This window comes from Schistocerca americana, chromosome X (genome assembly GCF_021461395.2).
Source record: "Schistocerca americana isolate TAMUIC-IGC-003095 chromosome X, iqSchAmer2.1, whole genome shotgun sequence".
NCBI classification, from domain to species: Eukaryota; Metazoa; Arthropoda; class Insecta; order Orthoptera; family Acrididae; genus Schistocerca; species Schistocerca americana.
Genome location: NC_060130.1, coordinates 993846550 through 993869904, shown reverse-complemented (window position 1 = coordinate 993869904; position 23355 = coordinate 993846550). Strand labels below are relative to the sequence as shown.

General features: G+C 43.6%; 1 protein-coding gene across 1 annotated transcript in view; it reads left to right on the top strand.

The window, feature by feature from the left end:
- Nucleotides 1-20121: 20121 nt before the first annotated feature.
- The window catches only part of LOC124556434 (facilitated trehalose transporter Tret1-2 homolog), a 203618-nt gene continuing 200384 nt past the window's right edge, over nt 20122-23355 (top strand). The window contains exon 1 of the mRNA XM_047130389.1: nt 20122-20200. Within this exon, the coding sequence (XP_046986345.1) occupies nt 20144-20200 (57 nt within the window). The 5' untranslated portion in view covers nt 20122-20143. The remainder of the gene's footprint in view (nt 20201-23355) is intronic.

The window sequence follows — 23355 nt, the reverse complement described above, 5'->3', positions numbered from 1 at the left end:
GGAGACCTTTCCAACAATTCCTAAATACACAGCAGCAACCAGATGTTAAAAACATGACAGCAGCAACCAGTTATTAAGAAAATTAATATGTATAATACTAGACATGGAATTATTTAAAAAATTCAGCGAAACATTTAGGGGGAAACCGAAGTATAGGTAAGGTAATTCATGTGAACATCGATATAAGTCCAGTACTATAGTGTCGGGTGCCACACAACTTTAATAACAGAATGCACATTCCCCTGACGGTAATCCTTACTTTACGCTGAAGTCTTGTCAAAAATATACCGCGGAAATATCGCTGACATTGTGAGAGTTCCTTCCTTGTAAATCTGGCTTAGAAATATGACACAGTAACGTAGCGAAAAGAGGTTTCTGCGTGGAAGCTGGAAGAATTTCTAGCAAGGAAATGCTTTTCTGTCTGCAGGAACGAATCACGGACGTCATGAAAATTTCTCTCTGTACTCGGGAATACAAATTTCATATATAAACACGGAACCATGTAAATGAGAGAGACTGTAACAATCATAAAATGATATGGAAGTAAATATATTTGAGTTGGTCAGTGACGACGCCACTGTTGTCTTTCTTTTTAGTGGTTAAATATGGCGTGACGTAGGGTCGAGTTCAAGTTGTGGATTATCAGCTGTGGTTTCCATTTAGTTTCTATGACTGTTGCAAGCAAATGCCGAGCTGATTCTTCACTTCCGTCTAAAACATACAACATACAAGCGCTGACTAGTAGATTTCTTCTAGACGATTTCGGAGTAAACGAAAGACAGAAGGAAGGCAGAAATTTAAAGACACGTCGGCGTCGAGATCACTAGAGACAAACACTACCTCAGTTGTAGAAGGATCAGGAGACAAAGCAGCTGTGGCCTATTTGGGCCTATTTGTTAGTTCTGCCAGTAATGGCCTGCATTGACTTAGGGAACCGATGGAGAATCTTAATGAGGATGAACTTTCAGGGATAAGACCCCAGCTGCTCCTGAATACGAATAAGTTAATTTAAAATACAAAAATTGCTTCCGGTCGTCTTCCGTTTGGCTGATATTCAACAGAAGATCTAAGCTGAAATGTTTTGCCACTTACATTCTAAAGTATTTAAAAAGTGGCACTCGAATCCAATGCAATGCATGAAGTGCATATGCTAATGTATTCAGCGGCACACATACCAACAGAATACATAATACCAGGAGCCATGTTGGCACCGGACCCCCGACCTCCGCTTTACAGGGCAGTGACGCGACCTGAGACCACGGGCATCTGCTAGGTTAAGTTAAGAGATCTGCACATGCCAACGTCAGCTTATATGCATGTCAAACGGCGAAGTTTACAGTTTCCAAATAGGTAACGTACATTTTCCTGTTATTGAGATCTAATGTCCTACCGATAGCAGGCCTGTAGCAAAGACGCTACAACTTTCACAGAGTTAGGAGAGGATGTCAGGCGTAGCGTTATTGAAGTAAAAATCCCAGAACACTGGAGAAGCCGTTTGAGAGTACAACGGGTGCGCTCTGGCTATGACACGCCTCGTCTTGCACATTCTTGACGGACACTCTAATTAAGGTAAGAATGGGTTTTAACGCGCATCGACGACGAAAACATTACAAATATAGCTCAAGGTCGGACTGAAGAAAGATAGGGAAAGATGTCGGCCGTGGGCTTTTCAAAGAATCTCTCTTTACAGGCGGGATGGGGGAAGTTGGTTACAGCAACTGTCTGTGAACCAGGTAGCGTCTGTTTCGTGTCTTTTCGTATTTTGTTTTCGCATTTAGTTTGTGAGTTGAGAATGAGTAATTATCTTGAAATTTGTACAAAAATGACGTCAATGTTGGCCCGCATACCAGACCAATAACCGTTTATCCTACGCGAGCATTTGATCCGGCTCTGACTAACCTCCATGTCTCCAAGACTAACATCCTATGCTTCTGTCGGCCAAATTTTCATTAAAAATTATAACATTTGTAATTTTGTCTAAAACTGTGTTCGGACCGGTACTCGAACCTGGGCCTTTGCCTGTCGTGACCGAGTGCTCTATCAATTTAGATACCCAAGAACGACTCCCCCTCCCCTCCCCGGTTTCACAGCTTAACTACCGCCAGTACCCCACCTCCTGCCTGCTGCAAGGGCGGGTCGTACGTCGAGCTTCCATAGCTCAGTAGATGCAGACGAGGTAACTAAGCGTGTTCAGTCAGGGAACTGGTCACTCTCTGTAATGAATAAATCTGAGTGAAGTTGAAAGATATTATACGACATCAGCACAGAGCCGCTGATGAATTAACGGTGACGAAGCAGATCGAAATAAAGAAAACAAGAAAAGGTCGGTAGAACACTTGCCCTCAAATGGCGGAAGTCCCCGTCTGGCACACAGTTTTAGTCCTCCAGAAACTTTCAGATCAGCTCTCACTTCGCTGCAGAGTGAATATTCATTCTGGATTTGTAATGTTAAGGGAGCGCATACAAAATATGACATTTGGTTTAGTGACCTCGGGAAAGGAAACCTATAACCTTATTTTCAAGTTCTTAATTTATCATCATCTTTGGTGAGGCAATTATTAATCTCTGCATCAGACTTCTTGTGTTAAACTAATGTCACTCATCGAATGTTTATATCTTCTTCTTTTAGATAAAGTCAATACACAGTGTGACCCGAAAGCCCGTTAACATTTGAAAAATCAACACTTCATGGAATAATGTAGAAGACAGGTAAAAATTGAGACACGTGCTTGAAATAACTTGGGTTTTTACTGAAACATAAAAAAGTGTCCAAAATGACCAACAGATGGCGCTTCATGTGAAATAAATGAAGTAATTAACATAGCAATTGATTTGTAGCAAAGACGATGTTCTTCATAACAAATGCTCAACATGTTAGCCCTCATTAATCAACAGTACCTTTAGTCGAGGGACAATGTTGTGAACAGCACACATATCGGCCGATATGGTAAGAAATTGCCGTCGAATGTTGTCTTTTAGCATCCATAATGAGGTCGAACGATTGAGGTATATTGGCAACTTTAGGAAACCCCACAACAAATAATCACATGGCCTGAGATCTGTGGACCTCGGACACCAAACATGACAGAATTGGAGGCTCAACAAGCGATCCTCACATAACGATGTGCGCAAACCATTTTTCACGCATGTAGCAATAGGCGGTGGGGCGCCATTCTGCATAAAAGTGGTACCTTCCAGCAGTTGTTTATCACCCAGGCTAGGGATGATGCGATTCTCTAACAGGTCGGCGTTCAAAAATGGTTCAAATGGCTCTGAGCACTATGCGACTTAACTGCTGAGGTCATCAGTCGCCTAGAACTTAGAGCTAATTAAACCTAACTAACCTAAGGACATCACACACATCCATGCCCGAGGCAGGATTCGAACGTGCGACCGTAGCGGTTGCTCGGTTCCAGACTGTAGCGCCGAGAACCGCATGGCCACTCCAGCCGGCCAGATCGGCGTACTTCGCAACCATCACAGTGACAGTTTATAAAGTAGCACCCCACATTTCCTAGAAGAAAAAGGGTCCGAACACGATTGATGTGGTAAATTGTCACCACACCGTGACTTTCTCGTTATGTAATGAGTTTTCTACGTACATTCTAGAATTTTCAGTAACCCCAATTCTACAGTTGTAGGCGTTGACAGAGCCTCGGAGTGTGAAGCGGGTTTCGTCGGTCCACAACACGTTAGACAATCAACCCATCATAATTCCCCATTTTTTGAAACGCCCCCACCGCAAATGTTCTCCGCGTCACTAAATCGGTGGCTAACAGTTCATGATGACGTTGGATTTTGTTCACATAGCATTGGAGGGTACACGTTAGTGCTCTCCAAATACTAGTGCGTGGAATGTCGGTGCGATGTGCGACTTCTAGAGTGCTGACTTCATCACGCGGAGATGAATCCACTAAAGTCTCCATTTCTTACTGAACTCTCCGAGCAGCAGTAGCACTTCTGTCTGGTCGCCCACTACGAAGCAGATCGTCTGAACAACCCGTGGCTTCGAACTTAGCGATCAGTTTCTCCACAATGACCCTAGTCACAGGACCTTTACCCGTTCTAATACCCTTCCTACGGCGACAGGATCGTAAAGCTGCAGCAGCTGGTTCTCCATTCTGATAGTAAAGCTTCACCAACAGTGGCATTTCTGGTGAAGTCAACATTCCGCGATTGCTGGTGCGTCTGACAACCTCTCCCACTACAGACCATTTTATACACGACTCTCACGCGGCGTCACTGGTGCATTGCTCTCCAGAGCCATTTCTTGGCCAGTTTTTAGACTCGTTTTTGGTTTAATTAAAATCCCATGTCATTTCTGGCATGTGCGTCAATTGTTACCTCCCTACCTTCGTTATTCCGTGAATTTACAAATTTTAACGGACGTTTGGATCATCTTGTACGAAGGCGGTTTGAAAAGTTCTCGGAACGGAATAGAAAAAAAGTATTTATATCACTGAAGCTTTTTTTCATTTTTCCATGTAGTCTCCTTCTAGATTAATTTTGTGCACTTTTGCAATGATTTCTGCAGTAGTGACACATCTTGGCCGACCACTGCGCGGATCATCACCTAAGCTCCCCCGACCAAATTTAAATTCATTTGTCCACTTGGAAACAATTGAATGTGAAGGAGCAGAGTCCCCCAGTGTATTCTGGAAATCAACATGAATGTCCTTTGCTTTCACACCTTTCTTTACGAAGTACTTAATCACTGCTTAAATCTCGATTATTTCCATCGTCGCAAATCACTACGCGGGAACAACAGAACCACGTCACCGCCACAGCTCTCTCCCAAGAGCACTGACGTGGCATGTGTTTACAGGCAACAGTCCAATGAATATCATGTGAACAGCTCGTTGCTATAGCGCTGACCTTCCGTAGTGACTCCGAGAACTTTTCAAACCACCCTCGTACATTAAAGGATATGTTGAAAAAGCTGTCTTCTTATAGAAAGTTTGTGTCGAAGTAATACTAGGAGCTATAAAAAGGAATGGAATTCAGATACGATCGAGACTTTTCTAGCGTTATTAGTTGATGGTGTACTTCCGAGTTTGTATTTCCAATTTCGGAAACGAACACACCACGAGCAAAAAGTTTGACAGTCTGTAAAATGAGAAACGAATCAGTATCAGTTGTCTGTCGGTGGATACAAATTTCGGAACGCTGCGAGTCGAGTAAGCAGCGAACAAAACAGGCACTTTACTGCCGAGCGCGCATTCGCTGCGACACCTGCCACAGCTATCGGGTGTCAACGCTCCGCTTGCGATATGACGGGGTAGTCCACTCGCCACAGTGCAGCTTCTCCTACAGTAGTTTCCCAGGCGAACGAGATAACGGCTTATTTTGAACACGGAATTGAACGATATGCGACAATGAGAAAAGAAAAGAAGGTTTTGCTTTAAGGTTATGAGGCATAAAAGAATCTCACATTTTACGAGCCTAAGCCAAGAATTTGGCCTGCATTTTTGAACGAACCATTCCGGCATTCACCTAGAGGGATTTAAGGGAACCATGGAAAAACAAAATCACGTTGGCTGGAAAGGGATTTCTACCCTCTCCTCTCCTACTACAAGTCCAGTGTATTAATCACCACGCCACTTTACTCGGTATCACTGACGATCTAAGCCGTCGTAACACTCGAGAAATTCGCAGTCTACGTTCTGCTGTTATCTGGAACCAGTACGATGACCATTTAAACCTTCGTTAACACACAACACTTCCACCCTCAGATAAAATAGTCCAGAATATCCAGAATGCCCTTCTCCATCCACAAAGGCTGCAGAAAGAGGTGTGTTTCTGCTGGTTTTCAAGGTGCGTGGGTATTAAGGGAAACTAAACGGCAGATCTAGCACCCAAAGGGGTGTACCACGATAACGAGAGGGTTCAATGTGCCATCCTCGTACATGTCATCACCTCACTGTTGAGGTACTGAGCGATCCGTAAATGAGCAGAAAAGAGCATGGAAGCGACAGACAATTAGATGCGCTTAGTAAAGTCAATAGCTCGGCCTTAACGTACCTCCTTCATACCACATAGGCATGATGACGTCCTAACGCGTCTTCGCGTAGGACACGCTCTAAAACGCGCGACTTCTTGCTCTGGCGAGAAGACTCTCCAAAGTGTAGTGCTTGTGGCGTGCGGATTACTGTCCGCCATATTTAATTGTGTTTTCATATTCTGACAACAGAGCCGCGGAAAATTTACCGACAGATTTGCCTTATATTTTAATTGACAGTGAGACGAGTGTGGAAAGAATTTCAAGGATCTGTGCAATGCCTGACTTGTTCCCTAAAATTTTCAGAAGTAGTTTCTAATGAGTTGTAAGGGTGGGTGGCTCATTCCTGTTTTTTGTATGCCGTCAGCCAGCCACATATTGCTGTGTAATTATTTCAGCTTTCCTCTTATATTACATCCAATGTGATTGACAGTTTTAGAACTTCTAGCTGTATTTGAGCTATTTAAAGGATGTGAGACAGTGTGATTGTGTGGGTGATCGCGAGTGAGGTTGGAAGAGAGTGAATGTAATTACGGCAATTTATTAGAGAATTCTTCGGGAAGAATACTCTGCCTCCCTCCTGTCCACAACGTAAAAAGTCCGCACCCTTAGCTGAGTGGTCAACGCGTCTGAGTGTGTGTGAACTCATAAGAGACCAAACTGCTGAGGTCATCGGTCCATAGACTAACACACACACCCATGCCCGTGGGAGGACTCGAACCTACCAGTCAGTGACATGTCGCCTCTAACAGCACGGCTCAGCGCGTCTGACCAGCATGCAGTGGGCCCGAGTTCGATTCCCGGCCAGGTCGGAGTTTTTTTCCGCTCGGGCGCTGGGAGCTGTGTTGTCTTCATGATCATCATCGATAAGCAAGTCACCCGATGTGGCGTCAAGTGAAAAGACTTGCAACTCGGCGGCCGAACTTTCGCAGGTGGAGACTCCCGGCTATCAATGCCATATGGTCATTTCATTCCGTACGGTATGAAATCGCTGAAATTCGGATGATTACTGGAATTATGTTGGACGACGTTATGCTGGTATGTCTGCAATGCGTAATAACTCAAAACGGGCTCGAAATAACGGACCGTTTTATTTTAATAAATGTGATACAGTTTATGTGGGCTCAGCTTAGTATGTTGTTTTTAGTCGAGTGCTTTGAATCATCTCTCGCAGTGTCCTTATCAGTGCTCTATGCTGATAACGTCTTTGATCGTCCTCATTCTGCTTTGGTGTATCTGCATGCCAAAGGGTCTGCGATACTCTTTTACTGTGCACCAAACAAAAGTAGCACAGAAGTACAAGAGACTTGAACAATAGGTAATCATCGCAAGTAAATCCTTCGTGAGCACTGTAACGGTCTAGTCGAAGAACTGTTCGAGAGGTACTGTAGGAACAGCATTTTAAGTCCAGATAACAATTTGCCGGTCGTAAACATTTACTCGCAGCGGTAGGTCAGGGTGTTCGTCCATGCCACACGCCGACAGTGCCGCTGCTATGCAGCATTACCTGCGGGTTACTGACGAAGTCCGTACAGTTAAAGGAATCTTCAATTTCATCTAATCTTTCTCCTTATACCTACCAACCAAGGAATGAATTTCAGATATTATAGAAATAGAATTTGCAATTCAGCAACCCGCCCGGATAGTCGTGAACGCTAGTACGCCATTCCTGATCGAATCCGCCCGGCGGATTAACGAAGAGGGCTGTTGTGCCGGCCAGACTGGACGTGGTTTTTAGGCGGTTTACCGCATCCGATTAGGTGAATACCGGGCTGTTACCTACGTCGTGCCTCGGTCACATGATTCGCAAATTCGAAAATTAACATGCCGACGGCGTGAAGATAAGGAATAAAGGTCAGGGAAAGACGATGGTTCAAATGGTTCTGAGCACTATGGGACTTAACATCTGAGGTCATCAGTCCCCTAGAACTTAGAACTACCTAAAGCTAAATAACTTAAGGACATCACACATATCCAGGAAAGACGATAATTAGCAATTTAGTCGTTCGGTGAGTACGTCACGCTAGATACAGAAACGTATCATTTTTTTATCACTGCCTTCTTTCTTCTTTGTTTTCAGTTGAAGTTCCTTTATCTTGACATCCAACGCAAAAGCTATACCCAACTGCAGCCACTACGTTCTCACTTTTTCTATAAGTGCAGGCTGTATACAGTTACAGCTCCCCCGTACTGATTTCTAAGTTTCTAATCTTAGAGAGATGTCTGTTTCGTCGCATTTCGTGTTTAGTCTCTTTCTTTCTCTCTCTTTGTGCGTGCTTGCGCGCGCGCGCGCGTGTATGTGTGTGTGTGTGTGTGTGTGTGTGTGTGTGTGTGTGTGTGTGTGTGTGTGTTCTGAACAATTACAAAATGACGAGCAACGTCCACTCTACGGTTGCGGTAAAGGCGATGTATTTCAGATGGTTCAAATGGCTCTGAGCACTATGGGACTTAACTTCTGACGTCATCAGTCCCCTAAAACTTAGAACTACTTAAACCTAACTAACCTAAGGACATCATACACATCCATGCCCGAGGCAGGATTCGAACCTGCGACCGTAGCGGTCGCGCGGTTCCAGACTGTAGCGCCTAGAACCGCTCGGTCACCGCGGCCGGCCGATACAGACACTACACTAATGTATTACATTTCGTTTGATTTCGTTTGATTTCTTAGTAGGATTTACGATTGTATCTGTATTGCATTAAAAACGCCTGCACTGCGGAGCAAATTTGGACGGTATGCACTGTATGTCTTGTTTCGAAAAAATCTTATTCCATTTAGTCACGGTACTTGATACTGCAATACGAAGTCATGCTCACTTATTCTTCACCCTCAAGCTTGCATGTAGTACTGCTCGGTTTTGTCTCAGGTTTGCCGGCTGGAGTGGCCGAGCGGTTCTAGGCGCTACTGTTTGGAACCGCGCGACCGCTACGGTCGCAGGTTCGAATCCTGCCTCGGGCATGGATGTGTGTGATGTCCTTAGGTTAGTTAGGTTTAAGTAGTTCTAAGTTCTAGGGGACTGATGACCTCAGAAGTTAAGTCCCATAGTGCTCAGAGCCATTTTTTTGTCTCAGGTTTGCTTTTCCTGTAGTGTTAGTTGTACGCCCACGCAGACCAAATGCAACGAACAAAATGAAGAAGGAAAGAAATGGTTAGCACCGCTGCCTTCGATATGGAAGGACCAGTGCTCGATTCCCCAGTACCTGCCTGGATTCTTCTGAGGTCCAGTACGGGGCCCACTGTTCCCTTGTGAGCCCAGATGAGGATACAGCGACATCATCAGTGTTCATGTACGGTAAAGACAGCTGGAGGGGTTGGTAACATGCTCAACTCACGTCCCACGATCATAGATCGCTCCTCGTACAGCCTCGTAGGCAACAGTTGGCCAGTCGGAACAAGCCTAAGGCTTAATCTTTGAGTGGTGTTTACGCATAAATGGAATTGCTGTGTAACGAGTCACCGGAGACCAACAAGCCCCTTACAAAAATGCCCAGGAAAGATCCCTGAACAATGTCCGTAGTTTTGTAAGTGGGTTTCGGGTTCACCCTATATAACGAAACATGCAGCTTTTATATAAGCGGATTAACATTCTCTCTCCCACAAGGCCAGCCACCAGCTAACGTAATAGTCTGGCAAGCGCAGTCGTGCTTCCATTGCTTCCTGGTTCAGCTAGCCTCGTTACATATTTCAACAACACATACGAACCGCTTCATGGCTAGCTGTTCGCCTACTAGTGAGCAGACAACATGAACTAGAAGACTGAAGTTGTCAACTGTTTGGAGACAGACTTGAACAGAAGACAGCCAATTACTGGATACTCACTGAAATGCAGTAAAGAATATATCAGATAAATTACGATAGAAACTTAGGGAACCAAGACGAAAAAGAATTTATATTTATATGGCCATAAACCCTTCTGTTTCGACGCAATATACCTTTGAACATCTATGATATGGCGTTCATTGCGCGAAAATATGTTACGGTTACTTATAATTTTTCGCGTATCTCCGTCCTAATAAGCATGTTTATCTCTTACAGACAGAGGCTTCAAAATGGTTCAAATGGCTCTGAGCACTATGGGACTTAACATCTGAGGTCATCAGTCCCCTAGAACTTAGGACTACTTAAGCCTAACTAACCTAAGGACATCACACACATCCATACCCCCGGCAGGATTCGAACCTGCGACCGTAGCGGTCGCGCGGTTCAGGACTGAAGTGCCTAGAACCGCTCGGCCACAAGGGCCGACACAGTCAGAGGCACGGAAACATAGCAAATGTAATTTAAGTGAACAGCATTCACGAGTCAGAGCGCTGAACTTCCAAAACAGGATATTTTTATTTTGCTGTTCGCTTGGTCCCTGTCGACGTTGGACTGTTTTCCTGTTCAGTAAACCGCATTATTTGAACATTGCTTTTACTTCTGTTTTCTCGGGTATGCTCTCTCGCTCTCGCTCTCCCTCCCTCCCTCCCTCCCTCCCTCCCTCCCTCCCTCCTCACCACCCCATTTCTCTCTCTCTCTCTCTCTCTCTCTCTCGCTCATGCAATGTGTGTGTGTGTGTGTGTGTGTGTGTGTGTGTGTGTGTGTGTGTGTGTGTGTGTGTGTGCGCGCGCGCGTGTGTGTGTGTGTGTGTGTGTGTGTGTGTGTGTGTGTTTGTGTGTGCAACGAAACTATGGTTAAAAATGTACTTTTGCTAACTTGCCAACGAGTTTCAAAAAAACATATGTTGTTGCAGATGACACGCTATACAACCATTTAAGTAAAGTCCTACAAAATAACCTTTTAGAGACAAAGGTAATGATTACGATAAATATAAAATATTTTACACTTAATTTTCGTTCAGAAATAATCCCGTAAAACATGTTTTATTTTCCAGGCCTGAAAAAAAGCTGACCCACGGGCGAGGGCACAAAAGCACTGAAACATGTTTGGGCAATGAGAAAAGATCGTACTGTTTGTACAAGCACGCAGAACAAAATTTTTATGTCTTCAAACACGGATGTTGTTAGGGCATAAAAACGCAAATGGTGATAGAATTGTTGGAACATTGTCCTTTGGAAAACACAGCGATCGATAAAATCATATCAAAATTCTTTCAATAAGAAAGAATATTAACCAAATAGTGGTATTATGACCAGTTAACTGTCGCAGGTGACCTGCGATATAGCATTCTCTCTCATCTCATCACGACTCATTTTCATGGTGAAGGCATGCCGACAGTATGCCTTACATTGCCTCAGCGAGCAGTAGAGATGATCTGCAGAATCGGGTTACTAATGCATTTGATAGCATTCTTGATGTGCCTAGAATGATAGCAAGACTAAAGTAATCAATGCAACACCGTTCCGTAAGTTTAACTGTAATGGCTGGAAAGTGTTTCGAACTGATAGTTTGAAATGTTGGCGTCATCGAAGCATGTAAATGTCATATTTCGATCGTGTGGGTAGCTATTGTCCAGAAATTAGAGGTTTTCAGGCAATATGATTTTGCTCCCTTGGCCCCTGACACATCCATTTCAATTTATTCCATTATTTATCTGAAACCCTGAGTATCCTCTACAAATTGCTTAGCAGAAAGTTCTTTTTGTTCTGTAACACACTATTGTTTCTTCCAGTTCCATTCATGGCTGGAGCATAGGAAAAATTATTGCCTCACACACATACTATTACTAATACAACATTGGCTCCGTGATTTTCATAGAGTAGCAAAAATTCCCAAATTCTTCCATTCTTCCTTCAGTTCTTAAATGTATATTTGTGAGCTTTTAAACTTCATTTTCAAACCGCTTACCGTGTCAGGTTTCACATTACTTCTGTTACACTCTGCAGGCTCACAAATGAGCCTATGACCAATTATTCCTCTTGTCTTCCAGTACGTATGATATTTTGTGTTTCTCCAGCCGCAAAATGGCCTCTCACATTCGAGCTGTATTCCAGAATTGTGCCACCTGCTTACACACAATGCAAACTACATGCTCATTTTCTTTCGCATGCTCGATCATTTTGACTTCTTGATGTTTATACTGCCTCTAGTTCTGACTCATTGTCAACACACTGTTGCTACTACATTGTTATGTACACTGCCTGCACCTCACTATCTATCCATCGCCTGCTCCTCTCTCTGTACTCCTCTCTCTCTGGCCATCTGCTCCTCCCCCCCCCCCTCATTCCGTCCCCTCCTCTCCCCCTCTCTGTCTGTCCATCTCCTCCTCCCCCTTTCACTCTCGACGTTATCACCCTCACGCCAATAGGAGGCTGGTAGTTCTTACCACCACAGCATTTCTTTCCAAATCTGTGACTAATATATGTACCAAATTTAATTGACATCGTTCCAGAGATTTAGGATGAGCTCTTTATCATGACTTTGCACGCGTGTGTACATTTCACATATATTTAACGAACTTCATGCCTATTTTTACATGTATTTCACCTGCATCTTTAGCAAACTTCGTCCTGCAGTTTCATTTTCACGCATCTCAGTGTTAATTGCTTCATATGATCTGAGCTATGTGTCGTACAAATATATAATTTTGCAGGTACATCCAGTGGTATATGTGTCTACCACTTGCGAAATGTGTTGCGAATGGAGTTAGGAGTAAGGAAGTCATAAATTAAAACGTTATGTCTGATGAGGCAGTTTTTCACGCATCTCAATGTTTACGACTTCATATCTCTTGAACTAAGTGTCGTAAAATGATATAAAATGGCCGGCCGGTGTGGCCGGGCGGTTCTAGGCGCGTCAGTCAGGAAGCGCGGGACCGCTACGGTCGCAGGTTTTAGTCCTGCCTCGGGCATGGATGTGTGTGATGTCCTTAGTTAGTTAGGTTTAAGTAGTTCTAAGTTCTAGGGGACTGATGACCTCAGATGTTAAGTCCCATAGTGCTCAGAGCCATTTGAACCATTTGATACAAAATGCTGGTAAATTCAGTAGTATATGTGAATATTGTCCGTAAAATGTGTTGCGAATTAAGTTAGGGGTAAATAAGTAATACACTGAAGAGCCAAAGGAACTGGTACAGCTACCTAATATAAAGTAGGGCCCCCGCGGGCACGCAAAAGTGACGCAACATGACGTGACATGGATTCGACTAATGTCTGAAGTAGTGATGGAGGGAATTGACACCATGAATCCTGCAGGGCTGTCCATAAATCCGTAAGAGTACGAGATTTCTTCCGAACAACACGTTGCAAGGCATCCCAGATGTGCTCAGTAATGTTCATGTCTGGGGAGTTTGGTGGCCAGCGGAACTGTTTAAGGTCAGAAGAGTGTTCCTGGAGACACTCTGTAGTAATTCGGGACGTGTGGTGCGTCGCATTGTCCTCCTGGAATTGTCCAAGTCCGTCAGAATGCACAATTCACATGATTGGATGCTTACGTACGTGTCACCTGCAGGGGTCCCAAATCACTCCAAAATGCACACGCCCCACGCCATTACAGAGCCTCCACCAGCTTGAACAGTTCACTGCTGACATGCAGGGCCCATGGATTCATGAGGTTCTCTTCATACCCGTACACGTCCATCCGCTCGATACAATTTGAAACGAGACTCGTCCGACCACGCAAGATGTTTCCAGTCATCAACAGTCCAGTGTCGGTGCTGACAGGCCCAGGGGAGGCGTAAAGCTTTGTGTCGTACAGTCATGAAGGATACACGAGTCGGCCTTCGCCTCCGAAAGCCCATATCGATGATGTTTCTTTGAATGGTTCGCACGCTGATACTTGTTGATGGCCTAGCGTTGCACTTCTATCACGTTGAGTGAGTCTCTTTAGTCGCCGTTGGTCCGTTTCTTGCAGGATCCTTTTTAGGCCGCGGCGATGTCGGAGATTTGATGTTTCACCGGATTCCTGACATTCACGGTACGCTCGTGAATTAGTCGTACGGGGAAATCCGCACCTCATCGGTACCTAGGAGATGTTGTGGCCATCGCTCGTGCGCCGACTGTAACACCACGTTCAAACTCACTTAAATCTTGATAACCTGCCATTGTAGCAGCAGTAACCGATGAAACAGAGGATGACAGTCTAAAGGCCGAAATACTAAATGTCTTTTTCCAAAGCTGTTTCACAGAGGAAGACTGCACTGTAGTTCCTTCTCTAGATTGTCGCACAGATGACAAAATGGTAGATATCGAAATAGACGACAGAGGGATAGACAAACAATTAAAATCGCTCAAAAGAGGAAAGGCCGCTGGACCTGATGGGATACCAGTTCGATTTTACACAGAGTACGCGAAGGAACTTGCCCCCTTCTTGCAGCGGTGTACCGTAGGCCTCTAGAAGAGCGTAGCGTTCCAAAGGATAGGAAAAGGGCACAAGTCATCTCCGTTTTCAAGAAAGGGCGTCGAACAGATGTGCAGAACTATAGACCTCTATCTCTAACGTCGATCAGTTGTAGAATTTTGGAACACGTATTATGTTCGAGTACAATGACTTTTCTGGAGACTAGAAATCTATTCTGTAGGAATCAGCATGGGTTTCGAAAAAGACTATCGTGTGAAACCTAGCTCGCGCTATTCGTCCACGAGACTCAGAGGGCCATAGACACGGGTTCACAGGTAGATGCCGTGTTTCTTGACTTCAGCAAGGCGTTCGATACAGTTCCCCACCGTCGTTTAATGAACAAAGTAAGAGCATATGGACTATCAGGCCAATTGTGTGATTGGATTGAGGAGTTCCTAGATAACAGAACGCAGCATGTCATTCTCAATGGAGAGAAGTCTTCCGAAGTAAGAGTGATTTCAGGTTTGCCGCAGGGGAGTGTCGTAGGACCGTTGCTATTCACAATATACATAAATGACTTTGTGGATGACATCGGAAGTTCACTGAGGCTTTTTGCGGATGATGCTGTGGTATATCTAGTGGTTGTAACAATGGAAAATTGTACTGAAATGCAGGAGGATCTGCAGCGAATTGACGCGTGATGCAGGGAATGGCAATTGAATCTCAATGTAGACAATGTAACGTGCTGCGAATACATAGAAAGATAGATCCCTTATCATTTAGCTACAAAATAGCAGGTCAGCAACTGGAAGCAGTTAATTCCATAAATTATCTGGGAGTACGCATTAGGAGTGATTTAAAATGGAATGATCATATAAAGTTGATCGTCGGTAAAGCAGATGCCAGACTGAGATTCATTGGAAGAATCCTAAGGAAATGCAATCCGAAAACAAAGGAAGTAGGTTACAGTACGCTTGTCCGCCCACTGCTTGAATACTGCTCAGCAGTGTGGGATCCGTACCAGATAGGGTGATAGAAGAGATAGAGAAGATCCAACGGAGAGCAGCACGCTTCGTTACAGGATCATTTAGTAATCGCAAAAGCGTTACGGAGATGATAGATAAACTCCAGTGGAAGACTCTGCAGGAGACACGCTCAGTAGCTCGGTACGGGCTTTTGTTAAAGTTTCGAGAACATACCTTCACGGAGGAGTCAATCAGTATGTTGCTCCCTCCTACGTATATCTCGCGAAGAGACCATGAGGATAAAATCAGAGAGATTAGAACCCACACAGAAGCATACCGACAATCTTTCTTTCCACGAACAATACGAGACTGGAATAGAAGGGAGAACCAATAGAGGTACTCAGGGTACTCTCCGCCACACACCGTCAGGTGGCTTGCGGGGGGAAAAAAAAAAAACAGCTGCGCCAGACACTTGTCTTGTATAGGCGTTGCCATCCGCAGCGTCGTATTCTGCCTGTTTACGTATCTCTGTATTTGAATACGCATGCCTATACCAGTTTCTTTGGCACTTCAATGTAAATTATAAGCTCATGCATCATGAGGCAGTTTTACTGCATGAACAGCGAAAATGTAGTAGATGATACAATTTTTTCCTTTCATGATGTTTTGGGGTTGTCAACGAGAAAAAGTTTCGTAAAGGTTTGCAATTATGTGTAATGTTTATCGAAAGTCAAGTATTGTATGAATAAAATCTGGGTATTCATACATCGTGGGTTGCACTATTTTGCACCCCCAAACTCAACCCCTTTGATACATAGTTGGTTCTTACCCCGACAGCGATTCCTTCAAGACAGTAAGTGATACTTGTTCCAAGTTTAATTCAGGTAGGTCAAGTCGTTTAGGAGATGTGGAATCGTTCATACATAGACCCATTTTTATAATGAGTATGGATGTAGATTAATCTTGTTAATTTCTAAGTGTATTGTTGAATTTCTCTAAGTAAAAATGTTAACTCGACTGGGGTCAGCGCACTGCTCTCAGTTTTTCTGGCCTGAGGCCGCTACTACTCGGTCAAGTAGTTCTCAGTTGAGATCACGAGGCTGAGTGCAACCCGTTCCAGCCTTTCCGCCAAGGAAAAGTCCCTGGAAAAACCGGGTATCGCACCTGGGTCCTCCGCATGGCGGTCGGCTGCGCTGATGACGTAGCTGCAGAGGTGAACTTGTTTTCTTCAAGTAGCGCCTTATAAATAACCATCTTCAAAAAGAAAAGTGAATCTACAAGTGGCATACAGCTCGATCCTGCAGCTGTAATTCTGCTCTGGAAGCAACGTCGGTTACTTGAGAGTGAAATGTTGAATACCCGGTTTAACATTACAGTTACAAGGAATTATGCTTTATGACGTATGGCTGCGAGACATGGACACTGAACTCATTCACAAAAGGGAAACTTAGTACAGAACAGAGAGCCATGGAGAGGTCAATGCTGGGCTATACAAGAAAGGACAGGAAAAGGGCAGATGACATCCGGTCTGTGACGAAGGTCAATGACATCTTGGAGAGAGTAGGTTCCTTGAAATGGCAGTGGGCTGGCCACGTCGCAAGAAGAAAAGACAACAGATGCACGAAGCTAGTACTGGAGTGGAGTCCGAGAGAGCACCGGAGGCCTAGAGGAAGACCACCAGACAGATGGGACAAAGACGTCAAGAAGATCGCTGGTAACACCTGGCAGAGAACTGCCCAAGACCGTCCCACTTGGAGAAGACTTCTGAAAGCCTACCTGAATCCACGACTCGAAGAGGCCACATCATCTAATGATTGAATTGGCTGATGATGATGATGATGATGATGATGATGATGATGATGACGTTCTATTTGTCATTAGTTTATTTTAAATTCGGTATTCATGGCCTTTGCTTGAATTTCGTGTTAACAAACCTGGGAGGATACTTCACAGGAAGAACGCTACGTCTTTCTAAGAATGTTAATTTACTCCGATGTTACATCCGTTAAATCAAAGTACTTAAATCCGGTAAGCGCATTACTAATTTGAATGTTGTTGTGCACTATCGAGACCACAGATCCTTCACTCCCACATAGTCTATGAGTTCTCATGTCCAAAACGTACTCTGAACGTTATTTTCGCAAACGAAGTTTCAAAGCATGTTGTGCACTTTGCCTTCCTCCGTAAAAACTGTGATGCAAAAATTAAACACGAAAGAATGCAACAGTCAGTAATTAAATGTGAATGTAAAAGCTACTTTATCTTTGTAATTTTTCGCTTGTCCTTTATCATGCAGTCCAAAACTGTGTTGCCCCTGCGTGCCATTTCGCTATCTACATCTACATCTACATGGTTACTCTGCAATTCACACTAAGTGCCTGGCAGAGGGTTCATCGAAGCATTTTCATATTACTTCTCTACCATTCCACTCTCGAATGGCGCGTGGGAAAAAGGAGCACCTAAATCTTTCCGCTCGAGCTCTGATTTCTCTTATTTTACTACGATGATCATTTCTCCCTACGCAGGGGGGTGTCAACAAAATATTTTCGCATTCGGGAGAGAAATTTGGTGATTGAAATTTCGTAAATAGATCTCGCCGCAAAGAAAACCGCCTTTGTTTCAGTGACTGCCACCCCAACTCGCGTATCATATCAGTGACACTCTCACCCCTATTGCGCGATAACACGAAACGAGCTGCCCTTCTTTGCACTTTTTCGATGTCCTCCGTCAATCCTACCTGGTAAGGATCCCACACCGCGCAGCAATATTCCAGCAGAGGACGGACAAGTGTAATGTAGGCTGTCTCTTTAGTGAGTTTGTCGCATCTTCTAAGTGTTCTGCCAACATAGCGCAGTCTTTATTTCTTCTTCCCCACAATATTATCTGTGTGTCATTCCAATTTAAGTTGCTCGTAATTGTAATTCCTAAGTATTTAGTCGAATTGACAGCCCTTAGATTTGTGCGATTTATCGTATACTCAAAATTTATCGGATTTCATTTAGTACCCATGTGGATGACCTCGCACATTTCTTTGTTTAGTGCCAATTGCCACTTTTCGCACCATACAGAAATTCTCTCTAGATCATTTTTTAATTGGAACTGATCGCCTGCTGATATTACTAGAAGGTAAATTACAGCATCATCTGCAAACAATCTAAGGGGGCTGCTCAGATTGTCACCTAGTTTATTTATGTAAATCAGGAACAGCAGAGGGCCTATGACACTACCTTGCGGAACGCCAGATATCACTTCTGTTCTACTCGATGATTTACCGTCTATCACTACGAACTGTGACCTCTCTGAGAGGAAATCACGAATCCAGTCACACAACTGAGACGATATTCCATATGCACGCAATTTGATTAATAGTCGCTTGTGAGGAACGATATCGAAAGTCTTCTGGAAATCTAAGAATATGGAATCGATCTGATATCCCTTGTGGACAGCACTCATTACTTCATGGGAATAAAGAGCTAACTGAGTTGCACAAGAACGATTTTTCCTGAATCCGTGTTGGTTATGTATCAATAAGTCATTTTCTTCAAGGTGATTCATGATGTTTGAGTACAGTATATGCTCCAAAATCCTACTGCAAATTGAGGTCAGTGATATGGGTCTGTAATTCAATGGGTTACACCTATTTCCTTTCTTGAATATTGGTGTGACCTGTGCTACTTTCCCGTCTTCAGGAACAGACCTTTCGTCAACTGAGCGGTTGTATACGATTGCTAAGAAAGACGCTATTGTGTCTGCATACTCTGAAAGGAACCTGATTGGTATACCATCTGGACCGGAAGACTTGCCTTTCTTAAGTGATTTGAGTTGTTTCGCAACACCTAAGATATCTACTTTTGTGTCACTCACGCTAACAGCTGTTCTGGTTTCGAATTCTGGAGTATTTACTTCATCTTCTTTCGTGAAGGAATTACGGTAAACTGTATTTAGTAACTCCGCTTTAGTGGCACCATCATCGGTAACATTTCCATCGCTATCGCGCAGTGACGGTATTGACTGTTTTTTGCCACTGGTGTACTTTACATACGACCAGAATCTCTGGGTTTTCTACCATATTTTGAGACAATGTTTCATTGTGGAAACTATTAAAAGCATCTCGCATTGACGTCCGCACTAAATTTATAGCTACTGTGAAGCTAAGCCAGTCTTGGGGATTTTGCGTTCTTCTGAATTTGGCATGCTTTTTTCTTTGCGTCTACAACTGTGTTCTAACGTGTTTAGTGTACCATGGTGGATCAGTCCCGTCTCTTAACTTATGCCGTATGAATCTATCTATCGCTGTCGATACTGTATCTTTGAATTTGAGCCATATCTGGTCTACACTTACATAATTAGCTTGGAAGGAATGGAGACTCTCTCTTAGGAAGGCATCAAGCGAATTTTTATCTGCTGTTTTAAATAGATATATTTGCGTTTATTTTTAGTGATTTTGGTTGATATACGGTACTAAACAAAACAGTGAAAACTCAGAAGATATGATGTGTTCTAAATAACACGTAACGTGATCTTTCTTTGATGTCCATGCTACATTTTGTCGAGAAGAAAGTGATTCTGAATATTTGTTAACTGCTGTCAAATTTTCGTTAAACTAAAGATTAGAAAGCAGTGAAAGCACTTCTGGGAATCGTCACTTGTACTCATCTTCTTAAAGCATGGTTTACGATGTTGTTGACATACATTGGCAAGTGAACTTAACGTGATTTAAATGTTAGTCCTGGGAGATACAGTTCTCAGGTTCAAGAAAACTTTTCTATCCTTTACGCACCTTAGTAAAAATCTGTAATGCAATAAGTGTTTTACAAACTGCTTCACTGTAACGTTAGTCCTCTAATTGCTATTAAATGGAAAGACTTGCAGGCAGTGACCTAGACCTACGACAAATTGTAAGATGGACACGAATGTCATACAGTGGTATTTATGTCCGCAGGGTGCTGTGCAGCAGCCGACATGGATGACAGCGTCATAGTCCCGACAGCGAAGCGATGGAAGGCAGTTGTGGCCCAGGTAACTAACATGTTGTCTTGTTTACCACTGTGTCCTTAAGAAACTCCAACAAAAGTTTAGAATTATTGTCAGTAAGACAGAGGCAGATCATGGCCACAAGATAAGAACCAGTTCTGTAAAACGGTAGGGAACATCAGTGGTGAAAAATTCAAAGGCAGTAAAGGAACTGTTTTATTTGACGAGTGGGGGTACCAAATGTAATTACAGAGCACTGTAAGGAACAATTTGGTTGTCAGTAGTGCTTTTATGTATCACCACAGTGTACCTTGTTCGCCTTGTGTAGAAGCTGAAAGTATTGATGCCACTTCTGCGGAAATCTGAAAGAAAAAAAACGACGCACCGCGAAGGAATTATCCAAATGGGACAGTAGATGAGATTTATGAGTACAGACAAACAAATGATTACAATTTCAAAAAAATTGTGTGATTTATTCAAGAGAAAGATCTTCACAAGCCGATCAGGGTGGTCGAGCGGTTCTAGGCGCTACAGTCCGGAACCGCGTGACTGCTACGGTCGCAGGTTCGAATCCTGCCTCGGGCATGGATGTGTGAAGTCCTTAGGTTAGTTAGGTTTAAGTAGTTCTAAGTTCTAGGGGACTGATGACCTCAGATGTTAAGTCCCATAGTGCTCAGAGCCATTTGAGCCATTATCGATCTTCACAAATTGAGAAAGTCAATAATGCTTTAGTCCATCTTTGGCCATTATGCTATCAGTTGGGTTGTTGGGCGTCTTCCTGACGGATATCGAGCCAAGTTCTGTCCAATGGATGAGTTAGACCGTCAAAATATCGAGCTGGTTGGAGGGCCCTGTCCACAATGCTCCCAATGTTCTCAGTTTGGGAGAGATACGGCGACACCTTGCTGGTCAGGGTAGGGTTAGGCAAGCACGAAGACAAGCAGTAGAAATTCTAACCGTATGTGGGTGGGCATTATCATCCTGAAATGTAAGCCCAGGATGGTTTGTCGTTAAGGACAACAAAACGGGGTATAGAATATCTTCGGCGTACCGCTGTGCTGTAAGGGTGCAGCGGATGACAGCCAAGGGGTCGAAATAGCAGCCCAGACCATCACTCCCAGCAGTTGGGCCGTATGGCGGACGACAGCCAGGTACTGCTGTCCGGGGCGTCTCCAGACACGACTTCGGGGCTCAGTTTGAAACGGAATTCCATTTGCTAGTGCCTCAGCTAATGAAATACATCATCTTTGTCACAATCATGACATATGCTGTGAATTTTCCACAGGCAATCAACTCCTGCAACTAGGCCACTTAATATACCAACAAAACAATAAGTGTCGACCATCCCACTTCCTATACGTTGACAGTGAACAAGGTTATGACTGTCGAGAATCAGGAGTGATGGTCTGGGGTGCCATTACTTTTCTTAGCAGGCCCCCTCTGGTTGTCATCCGCTGCACCCTAACAGCACAGCGATACGTTGACGATATCCTACTCCCCGTTTTGCTGCACTTCATGGCAAGCCATCCTGGGCTTACATTTCATTAAGATAATGCCTGCCCGCTGTCTACGTGTTTCCCGTATCCTACCTCGACCAGAAAGGTCGCCGGATCTCTCCCCAGTTACGAACGTTTGTAGCATTATGGGCAGGGCCCCCCAATCAGTTCGGGATTTTGAGGATCTAACGCGTCAGTTACACAGAATTTGGCACGATATCCCTCAGGAGGACATCCAATAAATCTATCAATCAATACCGAGCAGAATAATTGCTTGCATAAGGGTCAGAGGTGGCCCAACAAGTTATTTATTTGCTCAATTTGTGAAAGTCTTTCTCTTGAATCATTCAGCCAATTTTTTCTCGAAATTGTAGTCACATGTTTGTCTGTGCATACACACCACATCTATCGAATTCTTTCCCATTCCGATAATTCCTTCGTGGTGTGTCGTGTTTATTTTCTTTCCTTTTTTTCTTACAGTGTACGAAAAAAAGAAAAAAAAACAGAAAATTCATTAACAAGAAATCCAGGATGATACTTTTATACAAACAAGTGCAGCCATTTGGTTAAAAGGGCTGATACATTCATTTCAGTTTTCCAACGTGAGTGGAGATTAACTGCAGTTACGCCTGGCTGAATCCCATAGCAGCCATTTACAGACTTTCCTTTCGTATTTTGTAAATCCTTTGCCGTCTCACATTTTTCGAGCCTTAGAATATACAGGGTGAACGTGAACTCCGCTGACAAAAGTTAGGAGGTTGTTCAGGGATATTTTCTGAGTATTTTAGTATAAGGAGTCCTTAGTCTCCGGTGGTTCATTACAGAGTAATTTACATTTCGTTTGATATATTATCCCTATTAATATCTGTGTCTGTATTGCAATGAAAATAACTGCACTATAGTGAAAATGTCGACGGCAGGAGCTGTGTGTCTTGTTTGGAAGCAAGCTTGTTCCAGTCACTCACGGTTATTGCCGTTGGCAACAGTAATTTCTACTTTAATCTACTCCCTGGAACATGCATTCAGTAATGCTCTTTTCTAACTCGTGTTACGATTTCCGGCAGTGTAAATTGTAATTTTACAAGCATAGATACCAGTGTTTATTGGTTCACTGATGAAGAATTGCTAAAGTTTCGGATGCAGAAGCGGTATGATGCGGTTTCCATCACTACTGAACAGCTCAGCATAGCATCTTTGTGCTGATCTTCAACTGCATTCACTAAACCCTTAAACAATACGTGCATCGGCTGACTCTTCATCAGCAAACACATCCATTTGCTGTGTATCACTGTTAACGTATTACGTGTTTAACACAACTAATACAGCCGTAAAAAAGAACAAGGCAGAATCAAGCAGTACTGAATGGAATCTTGGAGGAGAAGAGTGACTGGGCATTAGCTGTTGTTAACAGCAAGAAGCGAAAGTAAACGGAACAAGTTTGTTACCAAACAAGACACACAGCCGCTGCCATCGATATTTGTACCGTAGTGCGGATGCACTGCCTCGAGGACTGTATTCAGCGTTACCAAGGTATACCGTGTTATACGAGGTGCGGCTAGAAAAAAACCGGACTGATGCTGGAAAAAACATTTATTTACAATTATTTACAATTTCATGTTATCTCCTTCAATGTACTCTCCTCCTCGGTCTCTACACCGCTCCATACGAATTTTCCACTGTTCATAGCAATGCTGCAGATCATTT